Here is a 19,693-nt window from a genome sequence, read left to right on the forward strand (position 1 = left end):
ATTTGCAGACAAACGAAAACACTAACAAGGGTGGCAAATGGATGGCCACGGTGGTCACAGAGCCTGGCTCAGCACCCCGGGCACGCACTATGCAGCTCTGAACATTTATGCAAGTTGTGGCTTCGTCTGTAACCTGGCAACAGCATCCTGTCAGGTCCCAAGGAGGACCAAGTAATACCCTGACTCAGAAGCAAAGTACATGGTACATAAGAAAACCTAAAGAGATGTTTATAAACAAACCAACCTCTGGAACTTCTGAAACACTGCTGCCCTGGCTAATTTTCTCCCAGCAAGTTTAAAATGAGGCTGATGGGTCGTAAGACGACCCTAGAAGCCAAAGGACAGTGTTTGGACTCAAGATGTCATCACTTCCTGACTAATACACAAAGCAAAATCGGGGGCCTCATTTAACCCCCCACATACCTGGTACTGTGGTGAGTCTGGCCGATATAACTTCAGAGCTTCTTTATACAAGTTTTTATCTTTTATCAAATTTAAGCATTCTGTGAAATACTCAGGTCCTGAAAAAAAAATCGTATTTTGGAATTATAATGGCTTTCACTGACACCTACGTTTCCTAAGCAACATTAATGTGGAACTTTTTGTATTTTATCTCATAGTCTAGTCTCAAAGACGACTTGAAGCAGTAATAAACACTAAAAGCAGTAATAAAATTTAACCACAAGCCAGGTGGTGGCACAAGCCTTTAATCCCAGCACTCAGGAGGCAGAGGCAGGCGGATCTCTGAGGACAGCCACACACACACATACACAAAAACCCTGTCTTGGAAAACAAAAAAAAACAAAAAAAAACCAACCAACCAAACAAACAAACAAAAAAAAACCCTTACCACACTTGCTGAGGTGTCCAAGGGCCTTTTCATATCGTTTCAAGTACTTGTCTATGGTGAACCGTTGGTAATTAGTTTCCATTTTCTTAAGTGTATTAAGAAATGGAAGATATTCCTTAGGATCCTAAGAAAAAAGTTATTACTTGTAATATTTGCACAATATAAATTATAATTAAGGTGATAAGTATAGAGCAGCATAATTTTAAATGTGTATTATACTTATATGTCAATTATATCATGTAACACATCAAATCAATGTTCTAGGAAAAAAGAGCTCATATTTGGGTGTCATTGAACTTGGAATAATGACTAACCTCTACATTTCAGAGCAGCCTCAGCTTCCTGCCCAGGCTGACAAGGAAAAGAACAACCTGTAGTCTAAGTGACAGTGACAGAGTACCTAAGCCTCCCCTGAGGGAGCCACGCCAAACTCTCGGTGCCCTGGATTACACGGTTACATGGCAGTAATGAAGAGCACATGTCAAGACAGAGGGGAAATGGATTGAATCTCCAAGGCCCTACCACCTCCTGCTCTATCCCATGCTGGGCAAGCTGGTTCTTCTCCTAAAGAGCAACTTCTGGGCCAGCAATACAGCTTAGCCTTCAAAGGACCCACATAAAAAGCCGGGCATGGTGGTGCAGGCCTGTTATGCTGGCACTAGGGATATGGATAGTCAGATCCCTGAGGTCAGCTGGCCGGATAACCAACCTAGTGAGATCCAGGTCTGTGAGAGATACTGTCTCAAAAACAAGTGGATACACATAGGACTGTACAATGGGGATTAGCAATACCAGCCCTGGAGACTCAGATCTGCATTAGCATGTAGCACTAGATAAAGTACCACTCGAAATAGCAGGGTCCCATGCTAGTATGATTAAATAAAAGTCTCAACTCCACATACCTTTTGTGACTTCTCAGCTACCATGAGGACCAAATCAAAGTCATAGGTCCCAAGAGAATGATTAAATAATTCATTAACATCTACCAGGAGCAGCAGGTATTTCAAAGCCTCCTCTGCACTCACACTCTCAGGTTCAAAGGGAATTTTTCCTGTTGGTGGTTAAGAAAGAACAGGGGGCAGAGCTCAGTCAGTCACGTGTTTGCCTAGCACACATGAAGCTGTGTCTGATTCCCACAGCCATATAAACCAGCTGTGGTGGTGTGCGGAGGAAGATCAGAAGCTCAAGGTCATCTGTAGCTCCACAGTGAGTCTGAGGACATAACAGGCTACAGGAGACTTTGTCAAAAGCAAAACCAAGGGGGGGGGGGGGCATCAGAACAGAGTCGCTTGGGAGAAACTCCACAGACCCAGAAACTAAGTAATAAAATCTTCTGACAGACTGGGGTACAAGATGAACATAGGCTTTTGATTCATTCATAAATGCTTAGCACTCAAAATCTTCACATTTGAAAATGGTGAGCAAAGAGAAATGTTCATTCCATGAAGTGGCAATGACATAGTAATGGTCATCTGCCAACAATGAAGACTAAGTCAAGCAAGTGTCTTGTGCAGGTCTCTACCTTGAAGTTCGTGTACCTTCTGCAGCACAATGTCCAGTTCTGGAGTCGTCTTCTTCACATGAGATGTGAGTATGGACAGGCAGAACCTGAGGTGTAAGTAAAACCCAGAATGACAAGACTAATAAACAGGACAGACATCTCCACACCCTGGCATGTGTATGCCAACAACACACAGCACACACTTGCGAGGATTGATGGTCTCCATGGCCACTCTCATAGCGTCACAGATGAGGTCAACTTTCTTTCCATCAGGATTTGTGGACACCTGGACACTCTTGGTAACCGGGGGAGGGTACATGGTCTTTGTGACATCTTCTTCCCTAAGAACCAAAGTATATGAACAGGTCACTTTACCAAGCAGTGTGGTGATCCAATTACTAATGTGTATCAGGCAGGTTTGTGAGACAATAAATAAAAAGGGACCTGGAAATTTAAGTTATTCAAGTAGTGAGGAATCAAACATATCCACCAAAGGCTTACTGAATAATATTCAAGTTTTCCTCACATTAGCCTAAACCATGGTACAGCCGAGGTGTCCAAGTAATCAGAGAATGAAAAGGATGGTGTATTTACACAGCACGTAAAAGCAGCCATAATCACACCACAATAAATGCGTCCTGGATGAGTAGTGGTGATGCAGAACAAGAGGCTGCCCTGTGCTGGAACACTCAACAGTAGCTGCCCGAGAGCTGAGGCAGCAGCACCAGCAGAGAATGGATATGAGGGAACTCTCACTGTGTAACATGAGAGCAAACAGGCGCTGAGACTCACTGGATGGAGCGCTAGCCATTCTGCAGCAGTTAACTACCCCACAGTAAGAGAGAGCTCTGGCCAATGCTCACAAGGGAACCTTCTAGAGCTAAAGGACTGCTATCTCCACCTTTCCTTAACATCTGTCTAAAATAAGAGGACGATCATGGTTAGCAATAAAAGCACATACAGGACAACAGGAACTACAGAACCTGGGTGTCACTAGAAGTTTCCAATAGTCAATGTTTTCCTATCTTTAAAAAGCTTCATTCAAAAGGTGAAAAAAAGTCACCAGAGAAAGCACCATATTTGATGCTGATCTCATGAGAAGAACAACTTTACAGGCAAACCTAAAAAGCAAGTCAAATACCAATTCAGGATTAGAGTTTTAAAACTCAGTTTTAAGACTGATGCTATTGCTGGGCGTAGTGGTGCAAACTTTTAATCCCAGAACTTGGGAGGCAGAGACAGGGCAATGTCTAAGCTCGAGGCCAGCCTACAGAGTGAGTTCCAGCTAGGGCTACTTAGAGAAACCTTGTCTTGAAAAAGAAAAAACAAAAACAAAAACAAAAATCTGATGTTGTTAAAGAACTCGAGCAAAAACCCTCTGGGCCCTCAGTGCTACAATGATTTTATTTAAAGAGATTTTTGTTCTTTAGCTACATATGCTTGATTTCTTTATCGAGAGACAATACTTAAAATATGATAATCATGAGTTATCAAATACTTACTTTAGTTCTGTGAAAAACAAGTTTAGATGATTTACAGAATCAATCTGTTTTATGAAGGTTTCCACATTTTCAAGAAACACCTATCAAAGAAAGCATATAAGCATTTTAGTTAGGTGACATTCACGCTAGGAAGAAGTTAGAGGGCTGGCCAAACGCAGTGTACCTTGGGGTTATGATCATGAATCAGATTGAGGTTAATTCTCAGTTTCCTCATGCATTCAAACGCTTCTTTAAACATAAGTCTGTGAGGACAGGAAAAATGGATAAAAACACATTTCATTAAACTCAGTTCCCTGTAATGAAATATTGTCATTACAACAGAGACTGGCTGTAATCTGATTATAGCCCAAAAAACAAACAAGTTCTAACTTTCACTCTGAAATTACAGAAGAATAAAAGTAACAGGTGGCATATTATCTCCCTTTTAAAGTATATAGTTATACATCCTTCCATGCACACAGTTATAGTCACACAGAATACGTACTTGTCCAGCCACTTCCGAATCTGAGCCAAGACCAAGGCCCGATGATGAACAACCTCCAAGTTCCCCCTCGGCATCTCAAAACAAAACAAAGCCTCTTTAATCAACAGGAAGTCATTTAAGCAGCAGAATGCACAGTTCTACTTAACTCTTCTCGAACTACCACAGTGGTATAAAATGAACAATTAGCAGAAATCCACTTGTGCTCAATTATTTATCTTGACTTTCAAGCAGGTTTCCCTTTAAACCTTATAAGTCAGAGTCTGTGCCAATCAACACTTCTTTGCATTAAGCCAACAGATAGCCCAGCAGGGCTATAGTAAATGGTGGAAAAGTACAAAAGACCTAAAATGCAGCCTATAAGTACTCTAGTGGTGAACTCGGGAGAGTCAGCTTACCTGGAGTATAAGCTTTGTGTCCTGGGGGACGACTGTGACGATCCGGGAACCCCTCTCCACCTTCCTCAGAATCTCTCCACTGGGCACCTGACTGCCACACAGATCTGCCTGCAGCACTAAAAATACCAGTGGCTAAGACTGGAGCATGACCAAGCAAGCCATACTCCATTACCTGCTGCTGAAGCCACCCAGCATCTGAAACTCAGTTAACGTAAAGTTCCTTTACTCCCCACTCAGCCTCAAGACCCCTGGCCCTTCCAGGAATCTCACTCCTGGAAAGGACCCTCTCTTTACAGAGCACTCATACATTCACATACGATGTTCTTCTTAGGCAAATGGGGAATACAGGGATTGGAGAAGTTTTTCTATTCCTTAGCATTGCTTTCGCACTGTAGTCACACTAACGGCAGAAAGAGTTCCTGTTTCCAAGTCAGCAGCAAAGAAAATAAACTGGCCTTTTAAGATCAAGTTCTTGGGGGTGGGGTAATATAAAGTCAGTGCTAATATACTACAAGCAACAATGTGGCAGCCAGAAGTACAACGGCAGTTGAGCAGTAAGAAAAATCATTTCAAAGAAGTTAGAGCACATGAGCTGTATAATAAAATTTCACGAAGAACTTTTTAGAATGTGTTATTTATGTCAGAATTTGCTTTGTGGGGTCTCTGGTAACCAAAATAATTAGAAAACTTCTCTATAGAGGGGTAAAGAGGGGATGGCTCAAGAGTTAACAGTGTGGACTGCTCTTGCAGAGGACCCAAGTTCAGCTCCCAATACCCATACGGGGCAGCTCTCAGGTCCTGTGACTCCATCCTCTAAGGATGCCTGTGCCCACACGCACCTGTGCACAGACACCCACACAATGTAAAAAAATAAATCAAAAAATACGGCATCCAAGAAAGATGGCAATAAAGGAGACTAGGACTCTGTGGTAAACAGCCAAAGTGGGTGAAGAATTTGAAGTCATCAAGACTTCAGGACAGTGGAGAAGGGGATCCCTCCGTTTTGTAAAGAAGAGCTTACTTTTAAGTGAGGCACCACTTAGAGAGAAACACTGGCAGGTGTGGGAATGGGTTGTCACCAGTAGAAAGTCATCACACACTGCAAATGACGTGATATTTGATGCAACCTGCAACGGGCAAAAGAGGCCCATGGAAGTTAGCTATCATACTCAGAAGCATTACTGTGAGAAAGATAAACCCCAACCAAGCCTGCATACCTCAGTGTCGTTGATGAAAAAGCGACACCTGTCGGTCAGACCAAGGACACATTCCTGCAAAGAAATGAACCTGAATTATAAGCAACTCAATTCACAAGGTCTTAAACCTATAGTCTTTACTGTACAGTTGTAGTGCTGATTCCCTAAGCCTGTAATAAGGAGTGGATGCAGGCAGCTAAGACAAGGCTGGTGCCTCACACAGTGAATGCACCACCATTCAATCAAGCCAGCCACTCTATCTTATCATGTCCATTTTATTCCCTTCTCTGGCTTCACCCTAAAAGTCTCTGTTGATCTTCTATGCCCGTTCAGCTCTGGCCTACTCTAGGCAGCAAGAATCGCATATTGAACATGATGAACACATCTCTCTGATGATTAGGCAGGAAGGGGTTCTCTTTTCATTATCAGATTAGTAGTGACGGCATGCTCTACTGTTTGCTCTACTTTATTGGGTTCTATTTATCTGCCATCGTTCCAACACTTACTCCACCCTAATCCCTTCCAACCCCAACACTAGGTTGGAGAGAAAGGTTAGAGGGAAATGGGCATAGACCTGCTGGTTAGGGCAAGTCCAATCTTTGTAAGCCAGCGATAACAATCCAGCAAATACAACATTAGCAACAACGGAGAGAGCAACAACATCCACAGTCCCTCTGGGGGCTCTCCCATGTATACCCTTTCCAGAGTTCCCAGATTTAAACAATCTGCAGCTGGAAAAAGCACACTCCCCCAGAGCAAGAGACAATCACAGTAGGCTGCTGTGGGCAAACTGAACAGCCCCATATCCCACACCTAGGATTAAATCAAAATCAGACTCACATGATATAACTGTGTTTTAAAGACACCGAAACTCTCACTACAAAGCACTGCTTATTTCTTGTCACTTCCAACATTTGTGTTCACCTATACACAGTGAAGAGTCTCGCTAGACAGTATAAATAGACTCAGCCCCTCTGTTCTGTGCCACCTCGAGAGGGAGGGAGCACAGAGACTAGCACAAGGCAGGGAACCCGAGCCGGGATGCACAACAGAAGGCTGTGGCCTGCAGCCTCTTCTGTATGCTGCCTCAAGCCTACTCTGCCCATCTTTCTAAACTCAGGGTGTTCCTAGTACCTTCTCCCGGGGCCACTCTTCCTTTCTCAGAACAGCTCTCCTCTCTCTCTCCATGTGTCAGCACACACCCACTGCCTCGCCTCAGGGAGGCTTTCTGGAACAATCACTACCATAACTACCACACACTAGCCACCCTCAGACGCTTCACTGTTTGCTGCCGTCACACACTGCTCTGAGCCTTCCCTCTCCTCTCAGAAGGAAGGAGTCTGTCCATAGTAAGCTGTGGTGGTTTGAATGACCAAGGTTCACGGCTGACAAGCTGTATGTGTCAGGCAGGTTTTGCAGGTTCCAAAGCGCAGGCCATTCCCAGGCAGCGCTCTCTGCCTTTTGGTGGCTGTCCCAGCAGCACGCCTGTCAGCCTTCTGCATACCCCACCATGATATCACGGGTTCTACTACCCTCTGGCATTGTGAACTTCTGGATTAACTATTTTCTTTTGTAAATGTCTTTGGTCATGGTGTCTTACCACAGCAACTGAAAAGTAACTAATACAGGGTTGCTTTGTTTCTGACTACTGTATCCTACAATTCACCTCAAATATAAACAATGACAACCTGTCAAATACTACTTTTCAGATTGCATGCTTTCATCATGAGGTATTACACAAGGTTTCAACGTTCTATAAATGAGAGGTGAAATTTGCCAACTACATGTATTAATTCCCTCCTGAACTCTGGAAGACTGAGTTTCCCTTTTCTAGATGAAGACGCTGGGGGGTGAAGAGAAGATAACTTCCTGTCCCTGTCCTGGGATTTGGGGAGATGCAGGTCCAGTTACCCACACACTGACTGCTGTCTCGGCTGTGCTCCCTGCCCGTGTTTACTCACCTCCCCTCCAATGGCGGCTGCTTCCATCTGTGTGCATGGACGAGCAAATCGGACAGGACGCCCTTCAGAGTTCTTCCAGGGCTCCACAGCCGAAGAAGGCGACTCTGTTGTAAGATTGGCAAATTTAGTTTACAAATAGCTCCTAAGCTCTATCTGTGAGGCACTGAAAAAAACAAAATGAACATCAACATCCCCGCCACACCCACGAAAAGAAAAACCAACACCAGAACACACCAAAACTCCTCGAGTGAGATTTAGATTACACTCATTAGGATGCTTCAAACAGGGGCAGACCACACCTGCCAATCTACTCTACGCATAGCATGCTAGGGTAGCTAGAAGGTTTAACCACTGCTTGCCAAGTGTGCGTGAAGTCCTGGGCTGCAACCCTGGCATGACAAGTAAAACCAACTAACAATCAAGTGAAGTGATTCAGATTTGTGAAGACAAGCACCGCCCATTTTCTCTTATACACAGTCAAATGGACTGCAGGAGGGGGAGGAGGAAGAAGAGGAGGAGGAGGAAAGAAGGAAGAAGAAAAAAGAAGAAGGAAGAAGGAAGGAGGAGGAAGAATGATGAAGGAAGAAGGAAGGAGGAAGAAGGAAGAGGGAGGAGAAGGGAGGAGGGAGGAGGGAGGAGGAAGGAGGAGGGAGGAGGAAGAAGATCAATAGTAACTTAAGAAAGTTGAAAATAAAAAAATCCCCAATAATCAAGTTGTGCTGACAAGATATTCACAAGTACATAGTCTCAAGAATTATTTATTTGAAAGTCTCCTTTCCTAAAATTCTGATACTCACCCCAAAGGTACTTGAGCACCTGGCCGTCAGCCAGCTGTACTGCTGATGACTTGGTCTTAGAACAGCAACATAAACCAATGACAACTCCATCCACTGTCACAGATGAACTAAAGCAAAGAAACAAAATACAAACTGTAGGGGAGGTAAGTATAAGAGATAATCTTTCTTAAAAATGGAGGACTTTCTCTGTTTTTGCTATAGTGAAAGCTAACACTACCGTTTGGAGACACACTGCCTATGTCAATGTGATACATATATACTTTGCTCACACAGTAGAGGAATCACAGACAGCAACAGAGAGATGGAGAAGGTTGCCTGTTACCAATGTAGTCTTCCAGAGTCAGTGAGCTAGCCTAGCTGTGAGAACAGCACTCCTACGTGGAGGGCACCTCATTATAATGTACTACAGTTTATTGCTTTCCTTATGTATTCTTACATATATTATGTATAATATAAACTCTATCAGCTGTGCCCAGTGAGTCTATAATTACTCAGCTTCTCAGGGAGCTGAGGCAAGAGGATTGCATGTTCCAGAGGAGCCTGGGCTACAAAGTGAAATAAATGCCAGCCTGGGCTACTGAGTGAAACCTTGTTTCAAATTTAAATAAGTAAGAAGACTGAGGGGTGCTGGAGAGATTTGGAGCACTGGATGCTATTCCAGAGGACCTAGATTTGGTTCCCAATACCCACATGGTTGATCAAAACCATCTCTAACTCGAGTTCCAGGAAACCTAAAGCCCTCTTCTGGCCTTCATGAGCACCACATGTACATGACGTGTACACACATGAACAAACGGAAACATTACAAATGAATGTGAAGGTTAACATGAGCATAAGAGTAAGCAGTCAGTTCCATTGGAAGCCTCAAACACTCTAAACACTTGCAAGAAACGTTCTCAGTGCAGGGCTTGGAAGTCAGAGACGACTGACTCTTCAGTAGTCTGAGTCTGTCATGTGACCCAGATAAAGTCATGATTCAAACAAGCTCAGGCCCAGGGAAGCGGGAAGCAGAAAAGGAAGAGGCTTTCAAGTGGCAAATGAAGCCACACACACAGACAAGGGCCAACGTTGATGTCACTACTTAAAAATAAATGTATTATGTAGATAAACTTTAATATGTTGGCCATGCGACTTGACCACTGTAATTACCTATGAAAATCAACTATAATACCTATCTTAAACTGTTTGGCTTACCTGACAGTATTTACATCCCTTTCCACTACCTCTTGAACAGTTTGATCGATTGTTTACACAGGTCTCTTGCTGTGTCTAACAAGGAAGTCACTCCTCCTCCTTACTCCTGCCCAGTGTTCAGACATACAATGTGTATGTAACTGCATTTCCAATTTAACATACTGAATACATGGATGAGCCACGATACCTGACATTCAGCTGTCCTTGTTCCTCATCCCCCTCAGAACCGGCCATAGTCAGATGGTGAATGATGGACTGTGGGCTGGAGTGACTGTGGCTTATGGCCAGGAAAGCGTCACCTTCAATCCAGGTGAGAAATCGAAATTGCAGTGGGCTTACTTCCTCCTCCTCTTCCTTGTTCCCAAACTGAATCCTGTTTCAAATATTAAAGAAATACGATAAGAATAAAGCTTTAAATCATGAAACTTTTAAGACCTTTCCTTCTATAAAGAAGAATATAGACAAGTCCTTATTATTTGCAGAAACCAAACCTGAGCTCCAGCACTGAACTCTGTATCAACCAATTCCCTAATATTCAAGGTCAATGGACAAGGAGGAAAAGAACAGAGCTGGCGGCTGGGAAGAGTGCTGTAGAATGTGGCCTCTGGACGTGACATAGCTGATGCAATCCTAAGCTCATAGCAGCAGCAGCAGCGGGGACCTAGTCTTACTGTGGAGCCCCTGGCAGCTGATAGTGGCTGCAGCAGGGGCTGCTCTCTTTTGAGGATGTTCCAATAGGAGGAATCCTACAATCCAGTGAATGGTTCCATACTCATACACATGTGGACAGCACTAACTGGATTTAGTAAGTTATTTACACAAACAGAGATAGGAGGACTAAGTTTGGGGAGGGAAAGGCAAGGCAAGAGTTGGAGGAGGGAAATGGGGGGCAGATATATGTCATTGCATACTTGCATAAAAGTCTCAAGAATAAAGAAAAAAAACCCACTAATACCAAATACCAGAACCCTCCAAAACAATGTTTGTCTGACTGAAGAATGTTTATTTTAAATGAAACTTCTCATATCCTAAGATCTTTAGTTTGAAGAGCATATTTCTGAAAATAACTATGCAAGAAAACTCCACACTAATGGACCATAGAGCCCTCCCAAGACACCAATAACCAACTCAAACAAGATGCCAGCAGAGGTCAGCCTCCGTAGACCGGGCCTTTACTAGGGCCCCTTCATGAAAACAACAAATAAGGCGGGGACAGCCTCCTTTCTTCTGACGCTTGCCTGATCTGGGCATCTTTTTGTCAACTGACAAAGGAGAATCCTATCCTCCGGATCCAGTGGCAATCAGCAGTAGCCACTTAAGAAGCTGGTGCAGAACATGATCTGCTCAACCAACTCTCCCTCAGCACTGTCTCCACTGCACACCGTGTGGCCAGAGTCCTCACCACACAGGCAGCCTGGGTCTGGTTCTCACCAGCTTTTCCCCAGTATTCCCTAACCCCAATCAGTTCTTTCCTAAGAATCAAAAGGATTCTGAGGAAAATTGTGTACTTAGGTTATCTTCTCTGAATTACTAGAATTTTCCTCCTCTTGACTTTGTAAAAATATTCTACCCCACAACTGTCTAAACTGTGGGTTAGGATCATATGGGGTCACATTACTGCATGTGAGAAGCACAAAGTGAATGAATAAGTAAATGAACAAATGAAGGAAGGACAGAAGTGATAAGACAGAAAAAAGGAAAAGGAAAGTAGTGGTAAGATTCTATGGATACCACAGAACTGGGGCTGCTATTTTTATATGTTTCTATCTGTCCTGTGTGTTCATGAGGCTAGGAGCCTAGTTCTTTAACCACAAGTGGGGCTCTTAATCACACACTACACTGCTGAAGCCCTGTGCCAAAGCACTGGTGCCAACAGGTTATTAAACCCCAATAACTGGAGCCAAAGTAGACTTTTCCTTAAGTTCACAGAGCTCAGGAAATGTTCAATTATTACAGTAATTTGAAAACTGTCTAATTTAGCATAAAATGAAGGAATATAAACACTTTAAAAACTTAGGCCATGTACTGTGGCATACACCTTTAATCCTAGCACTCAGGAGACAGAGGCAGGCAGATTTCTGTGAGTTTCAGGCCAGCTTGGTCTACAAAGTGAGTATCAAGGCAGCCAGAACTACATAAAGGAAAAACCCAGTCTTGAAAAACCAAAAATCAAAACAAAACCAACAAAAACAAACCAACAAACAACCTTAATTAGTATTCTATATGCAGATACCAAAGCATATACTTGTAGGTATTTATTAAATATTTGTACATATCTAAGAAACCATTTCTGCATTCTATTACTTGTACTTGTTTCCTATTAATTCTGTAACAGGTGTCCCTAGTAATTAAGAACAGGACAAGCCAAACTTAACAGAATCAAGCTCTGGGCTCTGCAGTATTCATCAGGCCCAGGGCCCTGGGCTGTTACACATCCTCGAATTCTGTCCTCTTATCCCAATACGCTGGCTTCCACATCCTTTTGCAAATGCCTCCAATGGCATTAAATATACCCAGCCATTTGCACTGCTGTTTCTAAGACAGAGTACACTCTGATTTCAACCCTGAGTCTAAAATTACAACACTCAGGAATTCTGTTATCTGAAATGAGACCAAAATAAACACTGACTTGTGTCATCCACATACTATCACCACGGATACCCCCATGCATGTAAGGGAATGCACTTGCGCCTTACTGTCTTTACCTCCATCTTCCCATAGGAGTCTCTAGAGATAACAAGACTGCTGTGGGAACAAGAGTCTAGGACAGGGCATGAGCCTATCTTCCTTGTCACTGGAATACGCAGTACACAGTAAAGAAAGCGACTGGCTCCTTACCTAAGCTCAGCTACTATACCTACTTCACATTTCCAGAATAAAGGCTGGATGAATCCAGGACAAAATGATACCTGGTTCCATTCTCAGGGACTCAAAATATTTAGGAACCTACCTGTATCTTTTTTCCAGATGAGGTGTTCTAAGAGGAACTTTAAATCCAGTTCCACCCACAGCTCCTAGTTTCACTGTGGAATCCATGTCTGGTTTATCATCTAAAAAGCAAACAAACAAAAATTCAAATATAATCATTTCAAGCTATTTCTCCTAATGTCAAGGATGTAGGGTCTTACAACAAGTGGATGCTAGAAGATAAGTAAAGTAATCTAAAATATATCGACATCTCAGCCTCATTCTTGAATCTCCACATACCTTTCAGGCTCAATCAAAACTTGCTTCCCATCAATACCATGTCAACTACAGTTTTCCCTAGTAAAAAGAACTCTTCAGCAGGGCCAGAGGGAGGGGCTGTCTTCCCCACACCATGGATATTCTCCATAGTCTCCAGCCTTACACCCTCCACAGTTCTTAGTATTCCTAAGACAGTTTTGCTGGGCAGGGTGATACACAACTTTAATACCAGCACTTGGGAGGCAGAGGCAGACAAATCTCTAGGTTTGAGGCCAGCCTGGTCTATACAGTGAATTCCAGAACAGCCTAGGCTACATGAGAAACTGTGTCTGGGGGGGGGGGGGGGTCAGGGGAGACAACACTCTTTTTCACTGTTAATCTAGTTCCCTGATCCAACAGGCAATATAATCCTCTAAAATAGCCAGAACACTGTACCCTGTTCTAACTCTTTAATGACAACTAGCTCATTCAGAACAAAGGCCTTCAAGGCCCTGAAAGAGCTACTCTCTGTCATTCCTATGCCCCACCAAACCCTCTCTCTCTCTCATTTGTCTTCCTACGGTCATCGATCATCTGGCTGTTTTCTAAGCACAGAAAGAAACAACATCACTATGGCTGCTTTTGGCTGCTTGAAATGCTCTTACCCACATGTACTGTTTCTCTCTTGGATTCTCAGCAGGACTCTGCTCAAACACAGAGAAGCCTTCCTTGTCCCCAACAGTCCACTGTCCTCCTCACAGCCTTCCTATGTTACGCAATACCTAACCTTACTGCACAGCACAGCCAGATGACAGACCACGGGGCTCAACGGTGAAATGTGAGCATTACTGATTAAAGACCGGTTGTACACATCGAGGACTACAACAGCACTGTATAATGTGGAAGTGAAATCGGAGGAGCCGGTGGTCTGTCCAGAGAATTCCTATGAAAACCAGGCTGTCTGTTTAGAAGGGAAGATGAGAAAGTTGGAGTGCTACTGTGAATGAATTAGCTGTTACTCTCTTAGCAGCTATGGAGGCTTCTTCTCACTGAAACAGGAACAGGTATTTGAAACAAAGTTACAACTGTCAGGATACAGCCACAGACTTTCATAAATAACACTAAATGTCAAATTTTTCAGGACTCGGGAATAAAGGCACTTCACATTTGTGGCCACATGTACACGCAGAAAAAGGCCCAGAACACTAAGACTGTGTGAAACTGTGTGCAAAGTAAGGAGGAAGCAGGAAGTCTGAGGACAGGAGGATGCTATGCTATCTCCAGTAACAGACTCTTCAGAATCACCAAGGCACAGGCCAGTTAAATACCATGACAACAAAACCAATTAGACTTTAGAACTTGAGAAACACTGGCTCTGAGGTGACACCACATTGTAACTTGCTTCTGTTCGGGAACAGGGACTGACTGAGCTCCTTGTTCCCATGTTTCCACTTACCACACTTGTAGACAGAAATCTGGTTACTGGCGTCAAGGACAGCAAGGTCATTTCCAAGGTGAGCAGAGAACATGACTTGATTCACTGGATGTGGGATCAGCAGCCGGTAGGTACACATGGGAGGTGGGGTCACAGTCCGCTGGAAGACTGTTACCAACACCTTGTCTGCACAACGAGAAGGAGGATTAGCCAATGCAGGTGTTCAGTGTGTACAGCAGGCAGTAAGCATCTGTAAGCACCTAAATGATAACTGTGTTAGACACCTGCAGTAGCTCAACAAAATAACTTCTGGCACTTCCTCATTAATAAACTTAAAAACAGTGCAGACATGAGGGGCTCCGTGTGCACGTGGCTAACATGGCCCCTACACGTCCAGTGCACTTGATCCCCGTCAGGTGCCAGGGATCAGGGCAAAAAGACCAAGAGGTCAGAGTTCCAGCTTTAAGGAAGGTCTGTAAGGAAGAGAGACATAAACTAGAATAGCCAAAACCTCCAAAAACATAAGGGCTGCAATTAGGAGGCTGAGGCTGGAGGGATGCCATGAGGAAGGAGACTGATCTACACAGGGACTACCAGGATATATTCCAAAACTCCATCTAAAAAAGACCCCTAACACACACATTAAAAAAAAGCACTTTTCTATATATAAACTCATAATTAAGGTATGACTAAGTTCTCTGTACAGAACATGATTATAGAAATCAGTATTAAAAGCACTACACAGAACACTGAGAGCCAAGAGCGTCTATCTGCTTTCAGCAAACTGCCTACGGATGTAACATTCTGCAAAACAGCTCTCCACCACTGATCCTACACCTAACTAAACACCAATCTTCCCCACAGCAGGTAACTGTCTTGGATTTGACTAAGCATCCTGAAAAAGAGGCACTTTATAGTGCTTAAACACACACTGTGGAATGTACAATCAATACAAGCCTCACAGCCCCCACTGCTATATTATGCTCCACTGTTCTCTGCAAAGGGAGAAAATTATCAGTCTTCATGTTCGAAGGCCAGACAAATCAATGTATAAGGCTATAAATACTGTTCAACAGGGAGTTGGGGTGGGGTGGAACTAGGGTTTTCAGTATAGTATATATTCTATACAATGACACTCCCAATCATCAAAGACATCAACCAAACCAAACCAAAATGAAGATTTCTTCACTGTTCTGGTTAAGCCAGCATATCTGCCTTCACAGACACACTCTGCAGCAACTTACTTCCATCAATGACAGCCACATTTGCCAAGTCATCGGCACTATTTCCAGAGCTCCGATCAGTGGTCCAGTGCCAGTCACAGCATAGATACCGCCAGCCCTGACAGAGAACATGCAGTCGGCCCGGCGTCACTGGGTCCCACAGCAGAGACACGATCTGGTTCTTCCCCGTGGTGCTGAAGGGCAGGCTTTGCTTGAGATACCAGTGATAGTTCCCCACGGTCCAGAGCTGGACTGCGTGTGGAGGCAAAGGAAGGGAAGGCATCAGAGACAGGACACCAAGCTGCAGACCATTGACAAAAAGGGGGACAGGGGTAATTCTGTACTTTGTCCAGGAATTTTTCTTCCTTTTTGGTCTCTAAAATAATAATTATATAATAATCGATGTCAAAAGATGTAACTTTCCTATGAGACGAACTGTCCCACATCAATGTCAGAAGCACATTTATTTTCGTCTCTACCTTCAATTCTGTGCTTATGAAAGCTAAGACAGTATTTCAGCATGTTTCCTCCATGCAAAGTTGGGCAGAAGATAACCAGACGAAGTGCACAGCTATGCATGACACAAAGGAATACAGCCTGAGAAATGTGACATCCATAGGCATCACCTAGTGCGAGCATTACAAAGGATCCTCACACAGACTAAATCAGCTACAATGCCCCTGGGGATACAGTCCATCGAGACCAGGGCCTAACATGTGGTCTACTGTGGACAAAGTCCTTCTGTGGCATATGACTGCACCCAGGCAATGCAGCCAGGTTCTAGATCAGCGACTCTGTGGTAAGCAGGGTGTAGGATGCCTGTTTTCTTGTGGATGCTTTGCATACAATTATGTCCATGGCTATCCAGTACTAACCAACATTAGCTGCCTGAAAATTAATACACACACCCTCAATCATCCCAATATGCATTAAAATGACCAACTGTGCCCAAGCTGGCCTTTATCAATAGAAAACACACATAAATTGGGATTTTAGCTCCATGAAAGAATTTAACTTCCCCACTAATGCTTAACCTATTATGATCACAGGAAATAATGCCTGGCCCTCTAATGACACCATTACATTATGTCTGTGTGGCCATGGGCTAGCAGGTTGGACCGCAGGTTCATGCAAAGGAAGGCAGACACTGTGAGGATGTGTACTTTTGTTATCTGTGTCTGTCAGTGTTAATGTTTTCTATATGTGAATCACTGGCCTTTGAGTGGCTGCATATTAAAACCACTGGAAAGTTTGGGCATGTTTGGTTCAGTAATTTTTATAAGGCCCTGATTAAATCCTGAACACAACCAAAAATAAACAGATAATATACATATTCTCTATCCCAAAACAATGAATCCAATTCTGAGATGAAGCCTGTTTCATTATTTTTATTAAAGGTTTAGCCTGGGTTAAAAACTATTAAAATGAATGAATGAATGGCTTAGTGACAGAGAGCTTGCACTGTAAGGCTAATTACCTAGTTACCTAGCATTGGAAGTAACAAGAAAGAAAAGACAGACATAATCCTAAATGCATACTTAAAGTTGCATGCCCACACATCATAAAAGCTGTGAGTCCCTTGTCTCTGCTCTGCTAGATGCTGCTCAGAGAGCCTTTAAATAAAATGATTATCCAGGATGGATGAAAGCTTTAAAAGCAAAGCCAGGGTTTCCAGGAGAGAAAGAATTGTCTCAGTACCACAACACAAAAATCCCACCTGAACTTACAGCCTGCCACAGAAATTGCCAATGTGCCACCCTGACATGCTCATGAACCCATTCCTTAACACAGAGCCAGCCACAACTTCTTCTCCCCATCCTGTGTCTATATCCTACTGGCTCTGCTCGCCAGAGAACTCTGAACAACTCATGGGTGAAACCCTCACAGATCCAAACCTACCCGTCCCCATCAGCATCCACCTACTTCAGCTACACTGACATCACTGAAGGCCTGAGGAAGGAGGAGGGAAACCGCACAAGCTTCTACTTCCACAGAATGCACAAAGCATGAGCCAAAGCTCAGCAGCTGTCATACCATAGCTTTTCAGAGTGGAACTGCCTTCCTTCGGGAGGTCTTCTAGCCACACAGCAAGCACCGAGGAATCTGCATTCCACAGCAAGTCATTTACCTGGGAGGGACAAAAGTCATGCTGGCCTTCAGTTGTTTGTCTACTGCAGACTCTGGAGTGCACCCATAAGCCAAATCACCCTACAACACTGGAGCTGGTCAGCCCAAGACACTAATGTCTAGCTGCTAAACCAATCTACAAAACTGGTACTTTAAAAAGGACTTAAAATATGCATTATGCTTAAACATTTATATACAAATGTAAGACAAAGCAAAATAACATTTTTAGAAAAATCAAGAAATTTGACTATTAGGTATAGTAATGTGTTATTATGTAAAATACACTATATCTTACTATGTAAATATATTTAATACATAATACTAATTAAGGTACAATATAAATAAAGAACATGGTTCCATAAAAAAAAATCTCTTAAAATTTTACACAAGAAAGATTATCCTACATGATTTTATAAAATTGTACACATTTCCTGTGACTCTGCCCAGGAATGTGTATAAGTTGGTATATAGGCTGCTCTTTTAATATTTAACTATTGAACACCAGGAAAGCTAGTCATCAAAGCAAACAGCAAGGACAGCTCTTCTATTCCCTGTCTATGACTTTCCTTAGCACTCTGCTCTGAGAGTCAGAAGCCATCCTTTCCACACGGTAGGTAGCTTCTGTTGCTAACCTCTGTCAGACACAACCCTCTGCAGCTAAGGAGAGCGCTCTAATTGGATGGCAAAGAATTCCCACACCTACCTTAACTTCATCTTTCAAGAAAGGAAGTGTAAAATACCCATGAAGAAGTCCATTTTTCTCAAAAAACACAACGTCTTGTTGGTTGGGTTTATCCTGAGTAGATGCAATCAGACTGCCTGAGGGTCTTAAAGCAAAACCTGAGTTAGAAGAGTCAACCATGTTCACCCTGCAGGCCCAACCCAGAAGAAAAAAATTGAAATCTTTTTTACCAGTAACAGGTATGTGGGGTGTGTGTGTGTGTGTGTGTGTGTGTGTGTGTGTGTGTGTGTGTGTGTGTGTGTGTGGTGTTTGTTGTGTGTATACATTTGTTTGTGATGTTGGTTCCAAGGAAGTTCAATTGAAGTATTAAAAACAAACAAACTACATTTTCCTACATTTCAAGCACAATATCCTCAGTAATTCTTTTCTTTTTCAGTTATATAACTTCACAAATGTTCCATGCTTGGGAAGAGATGTTAACATTTCCCTCCTGAAATCATCTTTAGTCCACTTGTCTCATTCCCATTTCTTTCCAACCTCTTAATTCAAACTCAGCCCCACTCTAATACTGGTGGCAAGCAAGATGTCTGCAACCTAGAGGCTACTGGCTTTGTATATGGCAGTTACTGCTGCGACAGGAGCCATTTAATCTATCTGTATCTACATGCAGCTAAATGACAGGCAAGCTGTGGTCTCACAAAGCAGTGCATCAAGGAAACAGAGAGAAGGCAGATGCAGAAGGCAGCCCAGGTTTCTTAGTAGCAGACTACCTGCTGTGGGAATCTGTCCAAAAGAAAGGCCTTTAACCCTGTCTCACAAAAATCCCTTTCTCCCACAGAGTGTCAAACACTAGGACTCCCAACAGACACATCTCTTTTTGTTTCCCACGACAGCCATATGTATAACCATAACCTTTAAGGAACTAGAGATGCAACCGGTGTCAGGTCTTGGAACAAGGGAATCTATGAAGAATCCAGTATGCAGCTGAATTCAGGAAGAAGGGATGGAAGGGAAAGCAGGAAGAATCCGAGGCTCATCTGTTCACTCACTTCCAAGCCAGGGAGGGCCCCAGCCCTGGCACAGACTCACTGGTTGACTGCAAGGCAAACTCTCGGTTCCATACTCGGATTTTCCGAGCCCCTGCAAAGGAAGTAGAGTAAACAGACACAAGCACTTAAAAT

General features: G+C 43.3%; 1 protein-coding gene across 1 annotated transcript in view; it reads right to left on the minus strand.

Annotated features, from left to right (window-relative positions):
- Elp1 (elongator acetyltransferase complex subunit 1) overlaps positions 1 to 19,693 on the minus strand; it is a 52,446-nt gene that overhangs the window by 20,891 nt on the left and 11,862 nt on the right. Inside the window, 20 exon segments of the mRNA NM_080899.2 lie at positions 424 to 521; positions 851 to 974; positions 1,753 to 1,901; positions 2,373 to 2,458; positions 2,555 to 2,692; positions 3,854 to 3,933; positions 4,017 to 4,095; positions 4,338 to 4,411; positions 4,733 to 4,848; positions 5,754 to 5,859; positions 5,950 to 6,003; positions 7,890 to 7,993; positions 8,687 to 8,793; positions 10,068 to 10,253; positions 12,831 to 12,930; positions 14,502 to 14,666; positions 15,725 to 15,955; positions 17,738 to 17,831; positions 18,534 to 18,657; positions 19,562 to 19,652. Coding sequence (NP_543175.2) covers positions 424 to 521; positions 851 to 974; positions 1,753 to 1,901; positions 2,373 to 2,458; positions 2,555 to 2,692; positions 3,854 to 3,933; positions 4,017 to 4,095; positions 4,338 to 4,411; positions 4,733 to 4,848; positions 5,754 to 5,859; positions 5,950 to 6,003; positions 7,890 to 7,993; positions 8,687 to 8,793; positions 10,068 to 10,253; positions 12,831 to 12,930; positions 14,502 to 14,666; positions 15,725 to 15,955; positions 17,738 to 17,831; positions 18,534 to 18,657; positions 19,562 to 19,652 — 2,306 coding nt within the window.

The sequence above is a fragment of the Rattus norvegicus genome, chromosome 5 (assembly GCF_021556685.1).
Source record: "Rattus norvegicus strain SHRSP/BbbUtx chromosome 5, alternate assembly SHRSP_T2T, whole genome shotgun sequence".
Lineage (NCBI taxonomy): Eukaryota > Metazoa > Chordata > Mammalia > Rodentia > Muridae > Rattus > Rattus norvegicus.